This window comes from Vicugna pacos, chromosome 22, assembly GCF_048564905.1.
Source record: "Vicugna pacos chromosome 22, VicPac4, whole genome shotgun sequence".
NCBI lineage: Eukaryota > Metazoa > Chordata > Mammalia > Artiodactyla > Camelidae > Vicugna > Vicugna pacos.
This window is the reverse complement of record NC_133008.1, coordinates 13,030,094-13,050,101: the sequence shown is the minus strand read 5'-3', so window position 1 is coordinate 13,050,101 and position 20,008 is coordinate 13,030,094. Positions and strand designations below refer to the sequence as shown.

The 20,008-nt window shown below is 49.9% G+C and overlaps 2 protein-coding genes across 2 annotated transcripts in view; one reads left to right on the top strand and one right to left on the bottom strand.

Moving 5' to 3' along the window:
• Positions 1-20,008, top strand: part of KCNIP1 (potassium voltage-gated channel interacting protein 1) — a 316,261-nt gene that overhangs the window by 9,975 nt on the left and 286,278 nt on the right. The gene's annotated exons all lie outside the window — the stretch shown is intronic.
• KCNMB1 (potassium calcium-activated channel subfamily M regulatory beta subunit 1) lies at positions 9,064-19,954 on the bottom strand. The gene is made up of 4 exons (XM_006198988.4): positions 19,550-19,954; positions 16,006-16,163; positions 14,390-14,561; positions 9,064-10,262 (listed from the first exon to the last, which is right to left on the bottom strand). Exons 2-4 carry the CDS (start codon positions 16,137-16,139, stop codon positions 9,993-9,995), a joined length of 576 nt encoding a protein of 191 aa, XP_006199050.2. The 5' UTR covers positions 16,140-16,163; positions 19,550-19,954; the 3' UTR covers positions 9,064-9,992.

Here is a 20,008-nt window from a genome sequence, read left to right as displayed (position 1 = left end):
TTGTGTAATCACTACCACCATGCACCCACAGAACTTTCCATCTTTCCAGACTGAAACTCCACACCCAGTAAACACTGCCCAGCCCCTGGTAGCCACCATTCTGTCTCCATGAATTTGGCTAGTCTAGGTACCTCATATAAGTGCAATCATACAGTATTTGTCCTTTTGCATCGGTCTGATTTCACTTAACATAATGTTTTCTAGGTTTGTCCATGTTGTAGCATGTATTAGAAACTCATTCCTTTTTTAAGGCTGAATAATACTCCAGAGGAGGCATGTACTTTTAAAAAATCCATTCATCCATTCCCATGTTCTTACAATACAGAATCCCCTTGTTCACCACTCCGCCTCCAGTGATTTCTTGACACATTCAGCGTCAAACACAGACTTTTCTCTGTGCTCCACGGGCTTTGCATGATCTGTCCTCTGCGTTTCTGGCCTCCTCCCTTGCTTACATTCCCCCCACCCTGCCACCAGGCCATGTTGCTCTTGCTGGAAACCAGTTGCTCCAGGCTCTGGGTCCTGACAACCACTGTTCCCTCTGTTGCGACACCTCCTGCCATTTCTCGGGCTCTCTCCCGAACTTCATTCAAAGCCCCTCCTGTCTACAGTCGCCCCCACCTCCTGACCTCCCTCCACACACAGAGCCACTTTCCATCTACTAACGCTGCCTCGTTTACCCAAGTAGCACTCTTGTAATAACGTTACATGTTTATTCATTCATTTCTGGTCTGGCTTGTCCACTGAGAGGCCGGCTTCACAGGAGCAGGGATAGTCCTGGCCGCTGCTACTTTCCCAGCGCTTGGTGCAGGGCCCGCCAGGTGGCAGGCCCTCAGGGGAAGCTGAGGGGTCCATCAACCACCTGGTGGGCAGCAAAGCTGGGCCTTGAACTTGCGCCTCTGAATCCTCTTTTCTTTCCCCGAAGTCTCTGCCCCGCGTGCCGGTTAAAGGCCCTGGTTCTATATTCTGCCTTCCCGTGTCTGTCTTTCCATCCACACCAAGGCACTGATGATCTTGACTCAATGGCTGGGTAAATGGAGAAAAGAAGAGAGGGAGGGAGGGAGGAGAGGGCGGATCATGAATCCTTCTATTTGAGTGTCTTCCTGTGGCCTCTGCTCAACCCTCGTACAAGCAAAGCAGACCTCTCTCTCCTGACTTTGCTGTTTCTCTCTGTATGTCCCCAGTCTTACACCTTCAGTTATCTTGCTCACTAAGTCCTATTGATTATTTCTCCGCAGTGTTTCTCTTGTCCATCACTCTCTTTCCATTCCCAGCGCTGTCCCTGAAGTCCAAATTCTCATCACATCTCACCTGCTTTGCTGCAGCCGCCCACAGACTGCATTTCTTCCCGTTCCTCCACTCCTGTCACCTCCACACTTGGGCCAGACAGAGATGGTCCATCCAGCCCTTTGACCCAGGAGACCTACTTCTGGAAATCTGCTCTCAGCAGATAAGAGAAAGGCAGAAGACTTTTATCATATTCTAATAGTGCAAAATTGAAGTCAGTCGCAGCATCAGTCAAAAAATAGTGGGTTAAACAAATTTTGATTCGTCCATCTGATGGAATAATACTAAACCTTTGAAAAAATATTTTGAGGACTGCTTGCTAACAAGCAGAAATGCTATTGATACAACATTAGGTGAAAACTCAGGACGCAGAACTACACATACAATGAGTTTCCAGAAAAAGTAAGACAGCAAAGAAATAGACTGAAATGTTATCATGGCATTTAGTCGAGATCAATGGTGAATTTGTAAAGTTCTTCTTGATACTAATCTGTATTGTCTGCATTGTCTTCAATACGCATGTATATTTAATCAGACCATAAAGATACCATTTACTAAATCCACATCTTCAATTTTTTTTTTAACTCTTCTCAATGCCTTCAGTAGTAGTTAGGCTTTCGCTGCACTATATGCTTTCCATGTTAGAGCACACCCCAAACTTCCAGGCCTGGCCCTCTTAGCCCGCACCCCACGATCTCAGCCCACTTCCTGCTCGTGTCTCCGTGCCTACGAGCACATTCTCCTCCAGCCAAACTCGCCCCCACATGCTGCCCAAGCCAGACTTGTGTTTTATGTCCGGGAACATACTATCAGATGGTTCAGTAAACGCGCGCACACACACACACACACACACACAAAGAATAGTGCATATATGGCAAAATACTGATAATAATTTGCAAACCAAGGGGAAGGGTATGCATGCTCCTAGTACTAATTTTACAGCTCTTCTGTACTTGGACATTTTTAAAACTAAAAGTTGGGGGAAATAAAGGAGAAATATGGCATATGTTTAAAGGCACAGGCCTTGCCATGAAATGACTTCGGTTTGAATCCCAGCTCTACCGCCTACTAACTGGGCAGCGGCGACCTTAGGCAAGTTACTTACTTTCCAGGTCTCAGTTTTTTCATCAGTAAAATGGGGATAATGAAAGTCATCCTGCATTGATTTTCTCCAGCTGCCTGGAGAATGGAATCAATGAGTGTAAAGGGCTTGGCGAAGAGTCTGGCCGCCTGGCTCGTGGTGAACTATTGGTATCAATGTTAAATATAAAAATCAGATTCTTAACCATGAAGTTACCCCTAATACTCTTTCCTTTCCTAAACAACCCAACCCTGAATAACTAAGCAATGTGCGGTGACCTGGGAATCCTTTGCTGGTGTGATTCTCTTTCTGCCACTGGCCCAGAGCAGCTACGGAGCAGTGCTGGTCCCTGCCAGGATCTGCATCTCCAGGTCCTGCCTGCCACAGTGCCCGTCACAGAGGAAGCAGCCAACAAGTGCACAAAACCTCAAATGAGGGACATGAAGGGTTCAGGCTGTCCTCTAAAGAAAGTTCATCTCATCAGATACAAGCTTGTAACCTTGAGGATGCAGCCACTCTACTCCCAAGGGCTTGCCGGAGATGAGGCATCACCTTGATAAATTAGCTGTGGATATAAGCATCCTGCAGCTGGCATGGAAATGCAATTAATTTCCAATTAAGCCTGATTTCTGGGCCAAGGGATTTGCCGGCCACACACTGGGAGGATTGTTCCAGCCAGACCTATTGTTGTCAACGTTGGTGGTTCTCCCATGAAGTGGACTGTCATGGAAACTGGTCCTTTGGCCCTTGGATGGTTCAGCCAGGGAAAGGCATGGCCCCTGTGTGCTGCTGCTGCTTCTCCTCGGAAACTAAGTTTATACAAGTAGATTCAAGAGAGTTCAAAGCAAAGACAGTCTGTCTGTGGCAGAAATTTTTCAGACAGATCACAACACAGCTAGAAACAGATTGAGAGGGAAGACAGAGGCAAGATGGTCTTCAGAGATGCTCACAAGAAAGAGAAGTGGGAAGTTGCTCATGAGAAAAGGGGAGCAGTAGGAAGACCTCTGGGCTCACAGAGAAGAATCTGCATAATCGGAGGAAACACATTTGCTCAAATCGAGGGAGAACGTTTCTGAAGCATTTTATGTACCAGGCACTTTGCTAAGTATTTCACATTCATTAATGCACTGAATCATCACAAGCGCCCTGTAAAACAAAGGATGTTCATTTTCCAGTTGAGGAAATGGAGTCTCAGGGAGATTAAATAAACTGCCCAGGGTCATTGACAAGCCAGATTCGAACTCTTACTTTTCTGAAATTTCCTCCCTGCAGTCTTCCTCTCCAAACACAAAACACACCATTCAGAACCATAAGAAATAAGGTCACACTAAGCAGAAACATAACCCCTACCTCCATCCCCTAAATGTAAGAATAAGAAGAAGCCATTAAAACATTTCCTGAGAGAGACAGAGTGAAAATCACCCATGGCTGAGTCTGCTTGGGTCATGTGATCTGACGGAGGGGCCAGTGACGCCCCTTCTGTTTGGGTGTCCCATCTTCCCCACAAAGATTGAGATCTGAGAACCTGGCGTGATGGTCCAGTGTGGCTAAGAGACTCACATGAGGTCAAGTGCCCAGAAGCTCAGGCTACTCCAAATCTATGAGCTTCTGGGCTTGTGGCTCAGACAATTTCCGTCCCAGGGGTTGGAAAGAACCAACAGAGGGCATATTAAGTGGAGTTTAAAGACACATGTGTGGGAGATGTTTCGAAGCCTACTACTTGCGTGGCCAACAGAGTCACAGAAAAATTAGTTAGATCCCAAGAAGGTGTCGCATGGCCCAATTTTTATTAATGATGGTTAAAAGAAAACTTTAAAACTATGTATAAATACGCATGCTGTCAACTCCTGGACACAATCTAGAATGGACTGTTGAACCAGTGGTTTGGGAACACTTGGAAAAGAAAACAGGGCTGACTGAGAGAAGCATGGGGTCCCTGAGAAAGAGTCAGGGCAGACCAGCCTCTCTTCCATTCTGCTTTTTAGTGGAGTGACCAGCTCAAGGATGGCTGTGGCCATAGCGTGCCTGGATACCTGCCGGGCGTTTGACAGGCCGGGGGCTGTGTGGTCGTGGAGCCAGGCAGATAGTAGCTGACTTCGTCTGCCTGTCCATCTTGGCAATCCCCTGTCAGAATCTTTGCAGGGCTCTGTTGGATGCGCATTCTTGAGCCCCTCTCCACATCTGTAGATTCTTCAGAGGTGCGGCTCCGGGGAGCCATCTGAGAGCCTGGGCTCTGTGGGAAGGTACACAGAGGCATTCGACAGGCTCTCAGTGCTGCCCTTGCCTTGCTGGGAATTCTCCAGCTTTGATACGGGGCAGAGACTAAGGGGCAGGATGTACAGTGCTTAGAGAGTAGGGTCTGAAGCCATGCTGCTCAGGTTTGAATCCCAGCTCTGCTATTTACTAATTTCTGACCTGCGGCAAGTTAAATCCCCGTGGCTCCGTTGCCCCACCCATGAAGCGGAGCTAATAATAATGCCCTAAAGGATATTGTTAGGGTTCAGAAAGCCACATTTGTACAAGCTCAGCCCAAATCCTGGCCTAAAGGTGCTGAACAAACGTTAGCTGTTATCATTATGAGGGTTGACAGATTCTTGTTTGGAAGAAATTTGCTAACTACATCCCCAAGTGGAAGTGGCTACTTCCCAGTGCAGTGAGTTATTCATCAAAAGAGAGGTGGATGCAGATTGTGGCAGAAGTGGAATGTTGCAGGGAGGGTTCAAGCACCAGATCAGAAACTAGGGGGGAAGCACCTAGATGGTCTTTAAAGAACCACTGACCCTCAGAGAACAGGAGTTTGTATTTGAATATAAAACATCAAAGGGCTGTCAAAAAGCTGGGGCTTCAGAATTGACAGGGGAGGGCTCAGGGAAACAGTCTCATTGGGAGCAGAAAGAGAAGACGTGTCTTAAAGCTGAAGATGCTACGTGAGCCCCTGTTTTTATTTTAGGTATATCAGGAACAGGGGAGGTTGGTATGGGATGATGGAGATGATGGGAGGTTCAAGCCTCTCTAATTGAGGGAGGAGGTGCAAGCTTTGGGATGAATCACCACCTCTGTCCAGCTTTCAGTTGGGAGTTGATGGCTTTGCATTTATGTACATCTCTTCCCCATCCCACGAAGCATTTAAGCATCACACCTTGTGTGATGAGCACATGCTCTGTATGAGTGGGAAGGGAGAGTTGTGGACATCGAGGAAGATGCTGAATTCTGTGTTTTGTGACATGACAGAGATCCAGGGAAGTACCTGTGGAGAGGGAGGTAATCCATACCCTAACCCATCTGTGGAAGAGAGAACCGGGCGGAGGGGAGATGGGGAAAACTGAAGCGCTCCTCCTGGCCCCCAAGTGGGGATCTCAGGGGAGGGCTTGGGCTGTGCACAGGGCACGGCATGGGGAGAGTGGGGGGGACCCTGCCTGTCCCTGGACACACTGGGCCAGCAGTTTTGAAACTTCCTGGTCTCAGAATCCTTATACAGTCTTCAAATATGTTGAGGGTTCCAAAAAGATTTGTTTTATATGGGTTCTATCTACTAATCTCTGCCATTTAAAAATTAAAACTCAGAATGTTTCATTTAAATTAATTCATTTTAAAATAACAATAACCAACGCATTACGTGTGAACAAAAGGACCATATTTTTATGAAAAATAAGTGCATTTTTAAAAAGATTTATCAAGAAAAGTGGCATCGTTTTACATTTTTGCAGTTCTTTTTACTGTCTGGCTTAGCAGAAGGCAGCTGGTTTCGCCTATCTGCATTCAGTCTTTTGTGTATCACATGTCACAGAAGCTCTGAAAAATTCCCCATATGCTGGCGAGAGAATGAGAGTGAAAAGAGCAAATAGTATCTAAATATTATATGAAAAGAGTTTTGACCTTGAAAGCTTCCACTTTGCGATTTGCTTCCCTTAGACTGCAGTGAATCTCTTCATTCTTTCTGGTCTTGCTTTGGTCTTTCTCTTTTCCCTCCGTGTGAAAGGGCAGCGGCTGGAGAAGCGGTGCAAGACAGATGCACTCTGTTCAAACAATATCTTTGCAAATATTTCATATAATTCAACTTCCCCCAAACGCCGAAGTCATGGGATATTCGTATGCACCAGCCTGTACTGCCAATTAGCAATGGACTGAATGCAGTCTACGAGCCACACACACAAGGAGTTTTGAAATTAGGAGGAATTTTCAATGAATTACTATTAGGGGCAGGGAGGCTGGCATCACTTCAGTAAGGCACCAATACTGAGATTTTTTATTAACATTTTGTACTGCATTGTTTTGAATCTGTGTATATTAGGCTCTTCCCTGTGAAGCAGGAAGAACTTGATGATGGTGGGGGTTAGAGGGGAGAGTGTCAGGAAGATGAACAGCTTCTTGAAGGCAGGCACCCTGTCTGCTTCATCTCTGACCCTCCCCCCCCTTGGCCGAGTGATCTGGGTTCTGGGGGAGCAATCCAGATGCATCTTCTCAGGTGTGAGTCACTGGTCCATGAGAGAAGAAACAAAACCAGTGGAAGCGCTAGACATTCATTAGTACAATGATTTTTTTTTTAAGAACCGATGCAGGCTCTGCTCCCAGGCAGACGTTATTCCAAAAACATTTTTCCTCCCTGTCTAACTCCATCATGCTTAAATGCCCATTATTTCACACTCATCTTGGACACGAAGTTCTGTCAGCAGCAGGCAGGTATGGGATTTGATAGAAATAGGCCAAACTCTGTTGACAGGAGGAAGACATTTGTCTCAAGCAAATGAAGGTCATTGTTAATAATGCATGGGGCAGTGGGGGCTGGGCATCCCCAGGCACTTTTTTCTAGAAGATCATGGCCTTTTCCCCTGCAGGGGCTGTTTGGGTAGTCTGCATTTCTGTGTATTTCAACCCCAAATGCCGGTACAGGGAAACCACATGCAAAGGAACCCCTGTAAGTGAGACTCATGATGGGCACTGTTTTCTTCTTTTTTTCTTTTCTAATTAAACTTAAATTTTGGAGAGAACTGTGGATTCCCATGCAGTTGTAAGAAATAATACAGGCAGATCCCATGCACCCTTTACCTAATTTCCCCCAAAGGCAATATCTTACCAAACTATTGCGTAATATCACAACGGAGACTTTCTTAAAAGACTCACAGGACTCTTGGACTTCCCTGACCCCAGAAGGGAGAAACCCTGCGGAATGGTTTGCCACCTCCCCTTGGAAGCGCTGTCCTCCATAAGAACCTGGAAGGTGGGAGGCTGTGTCACGGCTCCCTGGTTGCAAGTGACAGATGTTGGTGCAGATTCCAGGTGCGACCCCCAGATCCCTGACTTGCGTGAGGACACCATGGGGTTCCAGAAATGCAGCACTGTTCCTTTCCTGGCCCCTGGGGGCCCCTGGGTCCCTCAGCCCTTCAGCTAAATCAGCTCAAGTACTGTGGTTGACCAGCCAGGCTCTGGAATCACACAGCCCAGGGCTTGGTTCCCAGTTCCTCACTTACTATATGGTTGACCCTGACCAATGATCTCTTACAGCCTCAGATTTTCGTAATATCTTATATAGCATTTATCATGTGTCAGTCGCTATTCTAGGAACAATATACAATAACTCATTTAATACCAACAACCCTAAAAGGGAAATATTATTATTAGTTCCTATTTTGCAAGTGAGGAAATCGAGGCATGCAGAACTTACTGGCCCAAAGTCACCCAGTTAGTGAATAACAGGGTTGGGTATTTGAACCCAGGCAGTGCCCATCCCAAGTCCAAATATATAACCACTGTCCTGTATCGCTTCTCCTTATCTGTGAGGTGGGTTCCGCAGTGCTTCACTGAATTTTTACAAGGCAATCTGTTTAGCACAGTGTCTGGCATGTTATAAATAAGCACCAATAAATGCTAGTTAGCATTATTGTTGGTATAATTTCTCCTGGAAGTTTCTGAGTCTTCATTACTTCTTATTGTTACTAACATCTGCTATGTGCCAGACCTTCATTCAGCCCTTCAAAGTACCCAAAGGGAGGAGTCTCTCTTCTATAGATGGGACAACTGAGAATCAGAGAGACGAAATCTGGCAGAAGTGGAGACAGGGTTCCCACTCGGGGCTGCTCCTGGAATCACAGCTCCAGAAAGAACTTTAGAGACACCAGCCTAACTTCCCATCCAGCTCAGGACTTGAGCTGACAAAAAGTCACTGGTTCAGTCCATAAAGCCCAGTGACAGGGCCCTGGGTTTCTTCACCAGTGGGTCTCACGCTTGAGCACACATCAGAGTCCCCCGCAGCCACTGCCAAAACAGAGATGCTCCCCATCGCTCCCCCTCGGGCTTTCCAGTTAGTAGGGCTGGGCTGAGGGCCTGAGAATGTGCATTCCTACACAGCATGCTATGTTGCTGGTCTGGGGACCACACTTTGAGAACAACTGCCTGAGGACCAGTTCTTGGAGTAATAATGGTAGAGATGACGGCTTCCCCCCCATTATCCCCTTTCCAAGCCTGAGGCAGGCTCCCCTGCCGGACCAGGGCTTCGTGTTTATCTGCGTTGGACGTAAATCCCCAACTATGTGGTTACTTGCCCTCCGTACTGGGCTCTTAGAACTGTGTGTTCTCAAAAGCCTGCCTCTGGCCCCTTCCCCGGGCTACTTCCATCTGCTTGGTGACAGGAACCTCACCCTCTCAAACTTCTTTTTTTCAAAATAACATCTACTGTTACTTTTCTGATTAAAAATAAGTACAACGAAGCCAAACATTTTTATTGTTGAAAATTTAGAAAAGTACCAAAAATAAAAAGAGGGAAGAAAATTAAAATCACCACTATCTCCCAGTTAATATTTTGATATAGTTTAGTATCACTCCCTTATGGCCTTTTATTTTTTATATATATTTGTTTAACTGAGGTATAATTGACATATAAAATTTTATTTGTTTTCAGGTGCATAACAATGATTGGAAGTGTATATATAATGCAAAATCATTACCGCAATAAGCCTGGTTAACATCCATCTCCACAAATAGTGATTTTTTTTCCTATGGTGAGAACTTTTAAGATCTACTCTTAGCACCTTTCAAATATGCAATAAACTATTATTAATTATGGCCACCATGCTGTACATTACATCCCCATGATTTATTTATTTTATAACTGGAAGCTTGTACCTCTATTTGTTAATATTGGGATAAAAATGTATACAGCTCTGAGAACCCTAAACACAAGCGACGTTCCAAATGTTCTCTGTATGTGGGGGCTGCTGCTGTTCTCATAATGGAATTCATAAAAGGCACTGAGGTTTTCCAGGGATGGCTTACTGGGTGGGACTGGCTGGTCTTTGAGCCGGCCGCCCCAGGACAGAGGCCCAGAAACAAGGATCATTGTCATCAGGGCAGTGGACAGTGGCACAGTAGAAATAGATGTGAGTCAGCTGAGTGGGGACAGGGGATGGAGAGCTGTCACTGGCTGGCCTTGTGTTCTCATGAGCCCTGGGGAGCAGGAAATGGCTTAACAGAAGGACTTCCCAAAGACCACCCAGGCAATGGAGGACGGAATGTATTGGAGGGGGAGAGTGGGAAGGCAGGGGGAGGAGGCAGGGGAACACAAGTGGGGAGCAGCCTGGGGACCCATCCAGGCCCCTGTGGCCCGAGCAGTGATGTGGCATGGATGAGTCTACCTCTGGGCTGCCAGGATGGAGAGGGACTGGTTGATCTTCACCATGACGATAATGAGGAGGCCACCGGTCAGCAGGAAGGTGGGCCAGAAGAGGGAGAAGAGGAGGGTCTGGGGCCCGTAGAGGCGCCGATACAGGACGCTGGTCTCATTCTCCCGGGTCGTTGAGAAGCAGTAGAAAACCTGGTGCTCGTGGAATCTGGCTCTCACCTTCTCCACATCGGCCCGGGCCATCTGGTAGTTGTCCAGGCTGCCTGGGATGTAGGAGCACTGCGGGGGAGAAACGGAGGCACCCATGGGCATGGAAGTCCCTGTTTCTTAGGGCCTGGCACGGAGTAAAGTAAAACTTTGGAGTCAGGCCCCTGGGTGGAAGTCAGGACTGTCCAAACTTGGCAGGCGGCACACTGCACGGTTCTAGAAGGTGCCTACACAGTGTCATTTGGGAAGGTGGTGGCCTTGGAGCTGCTCGGGGTCCACACTGCACACCTGGAAGCAGAAGCCCCAGCTGGAGCCCTGGCTCTGCTCCCATTGGCTGCAAAACCATAGGCAAATTGCTGACCATTCTGAGGTTTGATGTCTTTATACCTTAAATGGACTAATAGCAATATCTTTTTTCAAAGGACTTTATTAAAGGACTTCAAACTCAATCGTTTAAGGAGACCGATGCGTGACACAGCCTGCGTGGGGTCTACATTTGGATTCAGGGCAGAGGACATACACTCAGTTGCTTACAAGGCTGATGCAGGTAACATCCACAAATGAAGCAGGTGAGGGAATAAGATGGCAGGTGCCAACGGACACTTGCCTTGGTGCCAGGGAGAATTGGCAGGGGAGTGGTGGCGCCTGGAGAGATGGAGAGAGCCAGACACATCCAGCCTGGCAGTCATCACTCCCCATCTGGACAAAAGATACCAGGCCATCCAGAAGACCTACAGCAGCCAGATCTTCACCATTTCAGGAGAAGCCAGAAAATCAGATTTTCATGTGGACTCTCGCATTTTTTAAACATTGCTGAAAATTTGAATTGAAAAACCCTTTGAGGTCTAACTCTGTGTGAGCCAAACTAAAGATCTTGGCAAGCTAGCATTTGACACTGGGAGTCAAAGGAAAGAGAGAATATGCATTTAAAAGAGCTTTGTGCAGGCGGAGCCTGGTACATATTTAATGCTGACACTGATCATTGTTATTAGTAACCTTCTGGCCTGGTCAGATGAGGTCCAGCTGGAAAGCTCCGCAGAGAAGGCACAAGGTGGAGACCCTGGTTTTATCTCTGCTCCGTGCTGGGAGGTCTGAATGTTGCTTATGTGAGCTTCTAGCAGATGTCCGACAAGTGTGGTCCCCTGGCAGCACCCGCAGCAGACTACACACGGGCTGGCCGTAAGCACATGTTCCCTTCTCACTCTGAATCGCTGAGGGTGGGGCCCAGCACTCGGATGATCCCTTCATGCACTGAAGTTTGAGGCCCACTGCCCAAATACAATCATGTCCCAGGGCAAAATGAGTGACAGTGTTGAGCCAGCTTCTCCCAGGGCCTGTGTCACTCCCTGGATTTGAATGAGGTCCTGCCCCCGAAACTGCCTGCCCTGACAGCACCCAGTCCAGCAGTACAGAGGATGGTTGCATCCTGTTCTGACAGCCTGGAAAGTAGGGAGTTGCCTTCAGATGTGGGTCCACATCCCCAGCCAGCCAGGGGGCAGCTGAGGCTGGGGAGAAGCTGGCTGGCTCCTGAGGAATCAGGCATTCAGATTGGTTGGGCACTGGAGGGTCCCAGTACCAGGTGGGTCCCGAATCCTGAGCTGAGGGGGCCTGGCCCACATCTCCTCAGTATCTCTGACTGTGACCTTGTGTAGCCCACTGAGCAAAGGTGTGGGATGGAACCAGAGAGGCCTACGTTCAAATACTGGTTCCAAGTCGCGTGACCTTGGCAAGTGCCACAACCTCTCTGAGCCTTGTAGAATGGGCTTGTGAGGGCGCCTGCCTGGTAGAATTGTCATGGGAGTTAAATTAGATGATGCATGTGCTAAGCGCTTAGCGCAGAGCCCAGTACATAGTATGTGCTCAATAAATGGGAGATGCTATTAATAATAATAGTGCTATTGTAACTTAACTATGAAATTACAACAACAGCCCCTTTTCTCTCTTCTTAAAAAGAGGGCTGTGGACAAGCTCTGAAGTGGGGATGTGTGCATATCCTGGGGCCCCACTGTGTCCTTTGCCAAGTTGGGGTTACTCTAGACCCTTTATGCTGTGATCACTTCTGCTGGTCTTTGAAAATTTGCTTCTTGATTCTTGGAATAAATGAGGGGCTCCCTGAATGCCAACATAGAGGCAGGGGTCCTGGTAGGAGCTGATTAGGTGGGTTTGGAGGTCGTAGCTCCATCTGGCGTGGCTGAGTCATGCTAGTGATGACAGAACAAGTCAGGCCTCCCTGTTCTGCTCAGGCACACTTCCCCATAACCTCCCTGGCACTGTCAACGATCCCACTGTCCCCACCCCCCAGGCACCCTGCCCCTTCCCATCCCATCAGCCATCAAATCCTGGCTGCTAGCATCCATCCCTGTTGCAGGATCCTCTGTCCTGGGTGTTTGCTGTGCCCCTCCACCTCTCTCCCCAGTAACTGAACCCTACACTGCTCCATATCACTGTGATCATTCTCCCGGGACCCCAGACCCTTCAAAGACTCCCGGTTGCTCACAGCAGTCATTCCCAAGGGGCCTTAGCATCACCTAGAAGCCCAGAGGTTTTACTTCAGTGGGTCTGGTGTGGGACTCTGGTTCTCACGTTAAAACCAGCATTATTTGGAGTGAGCTTGTTCCAGGCAAAGCTCTGGCCTTTCGGTGCAAATGCAAAGGAACTTCATGTGTCCTGAGCCCAGGCTGATGAGAGACCAGCCCTGGTGGCATCAGAGACTCTTTAAAACTGTGTACCAAGTACGTCAACCCCGAGCCCCAGCTGCCGTGGCATTTGCTCTTCATGTTTGCTGGGCTGCGTGGGTGGAATTAACCTCTACGTCTCATGTGCTTGAACTAGTGTATGTTGCTGTAAAGTGGTGATTGTGGATAAGCTTAGCCCTTCCCCCATCTTTCCTTCCCAGTCTCTTTCCCCATGCCGGACTGTTAACGCTCAAACAGAATCCGGATTGAATATAAATGCCCAAGCTCACCCCATTCTTTGTAAAATGCCTGCCTCATCTGCTTCCCTAGCTGTGCTGTGTCAGTGTTGCGTGCTGGAATTCAGCTTTTCCTTCTCCTCCCAGACATCCTTGAAGACTGTCTTTTTCGCAAAAAAAAATTTCAGTGAAGTGTTTTCTGTAATTTTTTTAAAATATGAGAATTACTTTCCATAACATGCAGCATTCTTCATTAAAGTCTTGCTTCTCTCAGAAAAAAAAAAAAACAAAAAACCAACAACTAAAAAAGACCCATTTTGATTGCACACTTTTTTAGCATGGAGGGCTCCTAGTCTACCTCTGAAGCCCTTTCCAGCTACATCCCATCCTGTGTCATGGCCTCTGTGGGTGCTGGAATCCCTGTCTCCACCCAGCCTGCTTTCTCCTTGCTCTGTTCCCACCCTTGATAGCTGTGCCCCCCTCCGTATTTCTGCATAACCAGTACCTGCCTGATTCTTAACCCAAATGCCTTTCTGATTCCCTCACCTCACCAAGGCTAGGAAATGTCACTCCTTTCTTTAAGCCCCGTAATTTTTTTGTTCCTCTCCGTGGCGTGATTTCACATAAAACCTCTTGCCTCTTGAGTCCCAAGCCCCTAACACAGGAAGTGCTCAAGGATTGCTGAATGAATGAGTGAGTGAGTGAAGATGGGCCAACTTGTATTTCCTACAGGAAGGGCTGTGTTGGTGGATTTGGGGTGGGGGGCGAGGAGAGGCAGTGATGGGAACATCTCCCCAGCATTGGCCGCCAAATGTTGCACCAAGCCCGGGCCTCTGGCTTCCTAGAGTGGGAGTCACAGGGGTTCCCCTCTGTGGGGTCAGCTCTGGGCTGGTCTCCCATGACTCCCCTTGCAGAATGAAGTAAGACTGCCAACAGTGCTAACAGCTGCTCGGTTTTGAGTGCCTGCTATCCACTCAGCATCGAACTTGGCACATTATATACAGTCTGACTTCATAAAAGCACTTGAGCAAATGCAGACACTGACGCTTAGAAGGGCCAAGGAGGCTGGAGGCTGCCCCCATCATGCAGCCGGTGAGGGGCAGAGCAGGGATTCAAAGCCAGATCTGTCGGACTCCAACACAGAAAAGCTAAGTCTGGCTGGACCTCATACCAGCTGTGGCCCCCGCTCTAGTGGGTTTGTCTTCCCCAGCCTCTGCTCTCCAGTTAGGGCCAGGCTGGCACACCTGCCAGCGGTAAGGGGATGTGTGCCCATCCCCTTGGTCAGTACCTGCTGGTTCTGGTCCCGAGTGTCCTCCGTGTGGTACAGCACAGCCCACCGGCCCACGGATGACACGTTGACCCACAGGCATGGGTACTGGGGCACCCTCTTGCCCTCCAGCTCCTCCTGGTCCCGGATGTTGGTCTCAATCAGGTGGCACATGGATTCCTGGGTCCACACACTGGGAAGACCATGCACACGAGTATACATCTCAGAACCTGGGGTGCGCAGAGCTCCCAGTTTGAACCCCTTTAGAGAGACCCAGGGCAGAGACCCTCATCTTGCCATAAGCACCCAGCACTAAAGGACTGTGACAGGAGAGTCCCAAGGCCCAGGGAAGGAATCGTAGAATCAGAATATCCATGCTTTTTGGCCTCTTGGACAAACATCTATATAAATGACTTCCATCCTGGCTGCTCACCCAAGACCCTGGGGAGCTTTTAAAGATTCTCATGTTCAAACCATTCCCCAGAACAAGTGAATCAGAATTTCTAAGGCGGTGGTTTCTAAGGTGGAAACCACCCTGCCGTGTGTCTGACGGGCAGCCAAACCTCAGACCCCTTCTTCACATCATCTTCATCTTGCAGAGAGAGGGTCAAAGAGAAGCTCAGAAAGGTCAAGTGACTTTCCCGAGGCCACACAGGACCTGAAGCCGGGTCTGGACGGCTTCAGAATCTGTTCCCTTTTCCCTAAATACAGTGGTTGGAGGAGGGGCTTGATTTGTGCCGGGGGGCAGTGGAAGGGGGTGAGATGGTGGAGATTAGGTGTTGGAGGCACACGGCTGCTCTGAGCCAGGCCTCGCTCGGTAAGATTCCAGCCTGGAATCGCTCCAACGCTGTAGAAAGCGAGGCAGGAGCAGGCCCAAGAGAGGCTTAGCAGGCCCATCAGCACATCCGTGAATCAACTGTGACTCACCTCCCATTTACTAGGCAGGGGACACATTGCCAGGCAGAGGGGGCTGTCAGCAGCTGGAACGTGCCCAGAGGCAAAGGCCTGAGACTTAATCCTAAGATCAGGCTGACAGAACTGAGCGTGTTTGTTCCCATTAGAGCACGGATCAGGAACTTCACAGCTTTTTCCTTTAAAAGCTCGAGTGGCTGACATGCCAGGGAGCAAGGGCATGGAACAGGCTCTGAGATTCTAGAGCAGGGCTCCAGAGGGATAGATTTTGGCTCAGTGTAGACACTTCCTTCTTATCAGGAAAGCCCTCAAATAAAGTGATGTGTATAGTTTAGGTAGTGAGCTCCCCATCACTTGAGATGTTCAACAGGAGGACAGATGCCCACCCGACTCGGAGGTTTGTGAAAGAGAGTCAAACTGCAGACGAGCTACAAAATTCTGTGACTCGGATTCCTCCTGGGATCAGACTCGCACTGGGGCATTTGCTCTGCTCCTTTGCTGTTTCTTGTGAGAAGGGCCTCCTGCATCTGTGTCCCCCAAGTTTCAGAATCCCAGATGTGCAGGGTCCAGTCTGGCCCACCCTCCCTGCACTTGAACCCTTGACCCTAAGAATAAGAATAGTCCAGACCTTCCTGTCTGGTATAAAAGTCAAGGGGAGGGCTCCTTGCAGACCGGGCTTTTAGGGGAGAGACTGGAGGATGGGAGCAGATCAGCGAGTCTGGTACCTTTTCTGGTAGAGGGGCAGCACAGTCGTGCCGAGGATGTAGTAGGTGATGACGGCGCACACCACCATGGCCACGCCCAGGCAGAGGGCTCGGGTCTCTCCCCGCTTCTGGGCCATCACCAGCTTCTTCCCCATGTCCACTGGGAACAGTGTTCATTTCTAGGACCACAGAGGCAGACAGACGGGAGATCAGCACAGGTGACAGGTAAATCCACAGAAGGGACGACAGGTGACAGGAGAGGATGCTCAGATATCAACATCACCTCTGTTTTTATCTGGAGCTTTGCAACCTCAGAGGGCTTTTCTGACCCCATGTAAACCTCCCACCAGCTCTGAGAGGCAAGTATTATCATCCCTGTTCTACAGATGAAGGACCTGTGGCTCAGAGAGGTAAAGCGACTTGCCCAAGGTCACACAGTGTGTGACAGGTTCAGTAAGGGCCCCCGAGACGCCCATGTTCTCAGCCCCAGAATCTGTGACTGCTACTTTACATGGCAAAGACTTTAAGGATCTTGAGATGGGGAGATCTTCCTGGATTATCCACGTAGACCACAAGGATCCTTATAAGAAGGAGGTGGAAGGAGATTAGACATAAAAAGGAGAGGGTGGTATGACCAGGAAAGTGGAGACTGGAGTGACGTAGCCGTGCGCCAGGGCATGCGGGCAGCCGCCAGAAACCAGGAGAGGCGGGGAACTGTGGATTGTCCCCTAAGCCTCTGGAGCGGGCACAGCCCTGCCGACACCTTGATTTTAGCCTTGCCAACACCCTGCTGGTTTTGAGCCCCTGGCTTCCAGAACTGTGTGCCAGGAGATTTCTGTCATTTGGGGACACCAAGTGTATGGTCATTTGTTACAGCAGCGATGGGAAACTAACAAGGGAGCTAAGCAAACACAGGAAGGAGCAGAGGTGGATCATGCGTGCACTTTCTCCGAGGACACCCGTCTCAGGAAATCTTGGAGCGTTTCACAGGTCTGCCAAGACAGGCCCACGGCAGGGCTGCTGGGCAGGGGTGGGGGACACAGCCTGCAGAGAAAGGGCAGCAGGGCCCCCAGCGGGCAGCCACAAACAACAGGGTGGAAGGAGGCGTTTCCACAGCCAGCATCCTGTAAGCCCTCAACACCATCCCCACCCACCCCAACCCCCACCTTCAAGCGAGGGCAGAGGGCAACTGCTCTCTTATATGGGGACTGGAGCAGAATGCAGGGACGCAGCTGGCATCTTCCTCCCTTCCCCCTTCTTTGTCGGGAAGCCCCTCATTTTTCTTCTGGGGAATCCGCCTCCCCCCAGTGCAAGCAGAGTCCCTCCTTCCCCTGCTGGGCAAACTAAACACCCTCCAGGAGTGTTACTCTGGCCACCTGGGTGCTGCCTGGAGTCAGGGCTGCCTGGCTTCTGCCTGGGAGTGGATTTCCCCTTTGCTCCCTGAGTGGCCGCGTAGCCTTCGGTAAATTCCTTTGCTGTTGATTTCTGTTTGGTGTTTAAGGTAGCAGTAGTCCGCTTCTACCAAAGACACCAGGGCCCTGGGGCCTTTCTCTGTAATCCCTGTTTTAAGGGAAATTTTAGCCAGATATCAGAAAGGACTTTTATTTTCCCTGCCAGGTCCCTAAAGTAATAAATGTTATTTTTATAGATTGGTGAGTAACCAGGAGACAAGCATTAGTCCACAGGGATTTCAGCAAAGTGCTTTATTTTTCTACTCAGGCTTCTCTTCCCGTGTAACTACTGACTGTTCCAATCAGAGATCCTTGACCCCTTCCCCCGACCCCAATTGCCACCTCACCCCCACCCCTGCTGTCCTAAAGAAAAGACCCCAGGGGTCAGTTACCAAGTTTACAGCCCTGCCACTTCCTCCAAGATGACCGACGGGGATGGCACCCAATGATGGCTTTTCCTCCCACATTTGGGACACTGAGAAATGGGTTTCCCTACATTCTGACTGAGACATTACAGAGTCACAAGGGGAAAAATGTTCCCTTGACAGAGAAAGATCCTTTCCATCTTATTACGTCTGTCCTTCTGTCTTGTGGGAATGGGACGGCCTCCATCATGGTTTACCTGGGGTCACTTCAACAAGCCCGTCCATGTTTGCACAGGTAAAGGGACACAGCCACCTGCCACACTGCCTAGGGTCCCTGGCGCCCGGTCCCAGCCCCGGGACTGTGGAACACAAGGCTCTGGGCGCGCAGGGAACCCTACCCTGGAGGGAGAACTGAGGCTGAGTGCTCACGACAAAACCAGCTCTTTCCTGGGAGCTTGGGGCATCCTGGTGGGGCCTGCCCTGGGCGGGCCCCCGGCCTTCCAGGCTGAGCAGCTCCACCTCCCAGAGGCACTGGCCTGTCTGCCGCACAGCACCCCCCACCCAGGGCACCCCTGAGGCTGGGGAGGGCAGGGTCCTGTGTACCACCAGGTCTGGGAACCCAGGAGGAAAGGAGACAGGAGGGTCCCCTTTCACAGAGAAGTCTGGAACCTGCCGCTAGTTCAAATGCCCCGTCTGCCATGCTCTGGTGAGACTTGCCCACACCGAGCGAGTGGGCTTGAAGAGTTTTGAGAAATCCTTCTAAGACCACGTGGGATAAAAGAATGGGGTGAGGATACAGATACGGATGCAGAGATAGGATTCAGCATCCAAGTGAGAGCCTTGACAGGAGGAAGGGCGGAACGGCTGCTAGCCCCTGAGGCCTGGCAGGAAGAAACGGGTTGCGGCTGTAAAAGGAAGAATTTCAGTTAGACTCCAAGAAGCACTTCTCAGTGTGGAGAATGGCGAAATGTCTCTGGACCTTTTGGACTTATCTTCCCATTTAGAAAAGTCACCGGAGGCCCGGGGCAGATTTAGGCAGGATTTGGAGGGTCCTGGTGACCTGGTATTTGGGCTGACATTCTTTTCCTTAGAAGGACAGGGCGTAGAGGACAGTGTTTAAGGGTCTGGAGGAGTGTGGGGCTGGGGCGGGGGAGATTCTGAAGTCACCAGACATGGGATCAAATCCTGGCTTTGCCACTTAGCAACCGTGTGACTATAAAGCAAGGGCCTTCCAAGGATTCTGGTAAAAATCAAACGATGTATCAAATATCACGTATTTATCTCAGCCCCTGGCCCAATGCAAGCCCTCAATAAATATTTACTGTTAACAAGGAAAAGCCCAAAGGTTTGGAGCAGAAGTCCCCAGTGCTCCTACTGGGCCTTTTTTTTTTTTTTTTTTTGCCCCACCCTCTTCTTGATGACAAGTGTCAGGACTGACCCTCATCTCCAGGCTGTTGACCCCTGGTTGCTCTGGGAGCTGAGACCTAAGGGCCAGGGCACTGTGTTACCACACTGACGGAGCCATGGAGCCCCGACGTGCACCCCTGGTCCCCAGCAGGGCACCCACCAAGCAGCTAGCAGTGCTGGTCCCGAGGGACACCGACTTCAGCTCCACTGGAGCCCAGAGTCCGGACGGACAGCCCCTTGGGGAAGGGGGCTCCCGCTGCCGGCCTCCCTCCCTGAAGATCCCCCTCCAGCCCCAGTCTTCGGAGAAACCGCTTCCCCGGGGCTCCTGGACGCAGTACTCACAGTCTCCCCGGTGCCCTGCGAGTCTTGAGTCTTCAGCAGGGAGACACTTTTCCGCCTGGCCCCCAGCCCCCACCCCAAAAGAGGCCGCCTGAGCGCCAGCAGGAAGTTTGGGCTCTCAGCCTGTCTCTAGGGAAGCGGCCTTTGGTTCCCTTCTGAGGCGAGCCTCCATGCCCAAACATGGTCAAGTCTGAGCACGCAGCCCCAGGACACAAACTCGGGAGAGCAGGTACCCAGCCCAGAGGACAGGACAGCAGCTGTCACCCAGGCCCCTGCACCTGCAATTCCCAGAGTCTCATGGGAAACAGACTTCAAACAACAGGCAGCAAAACTGAGAAGCCAGGAAAGACCATCCCGGTACATTTGGAGGCATTCCTTCTTCAATCAGTCTCTCTGGGCTGGCAGAGAAACCAGGAATGGGAAATGAGTTTCCTTTTGTTGCCATGGGGCAGGGAGGAGGAG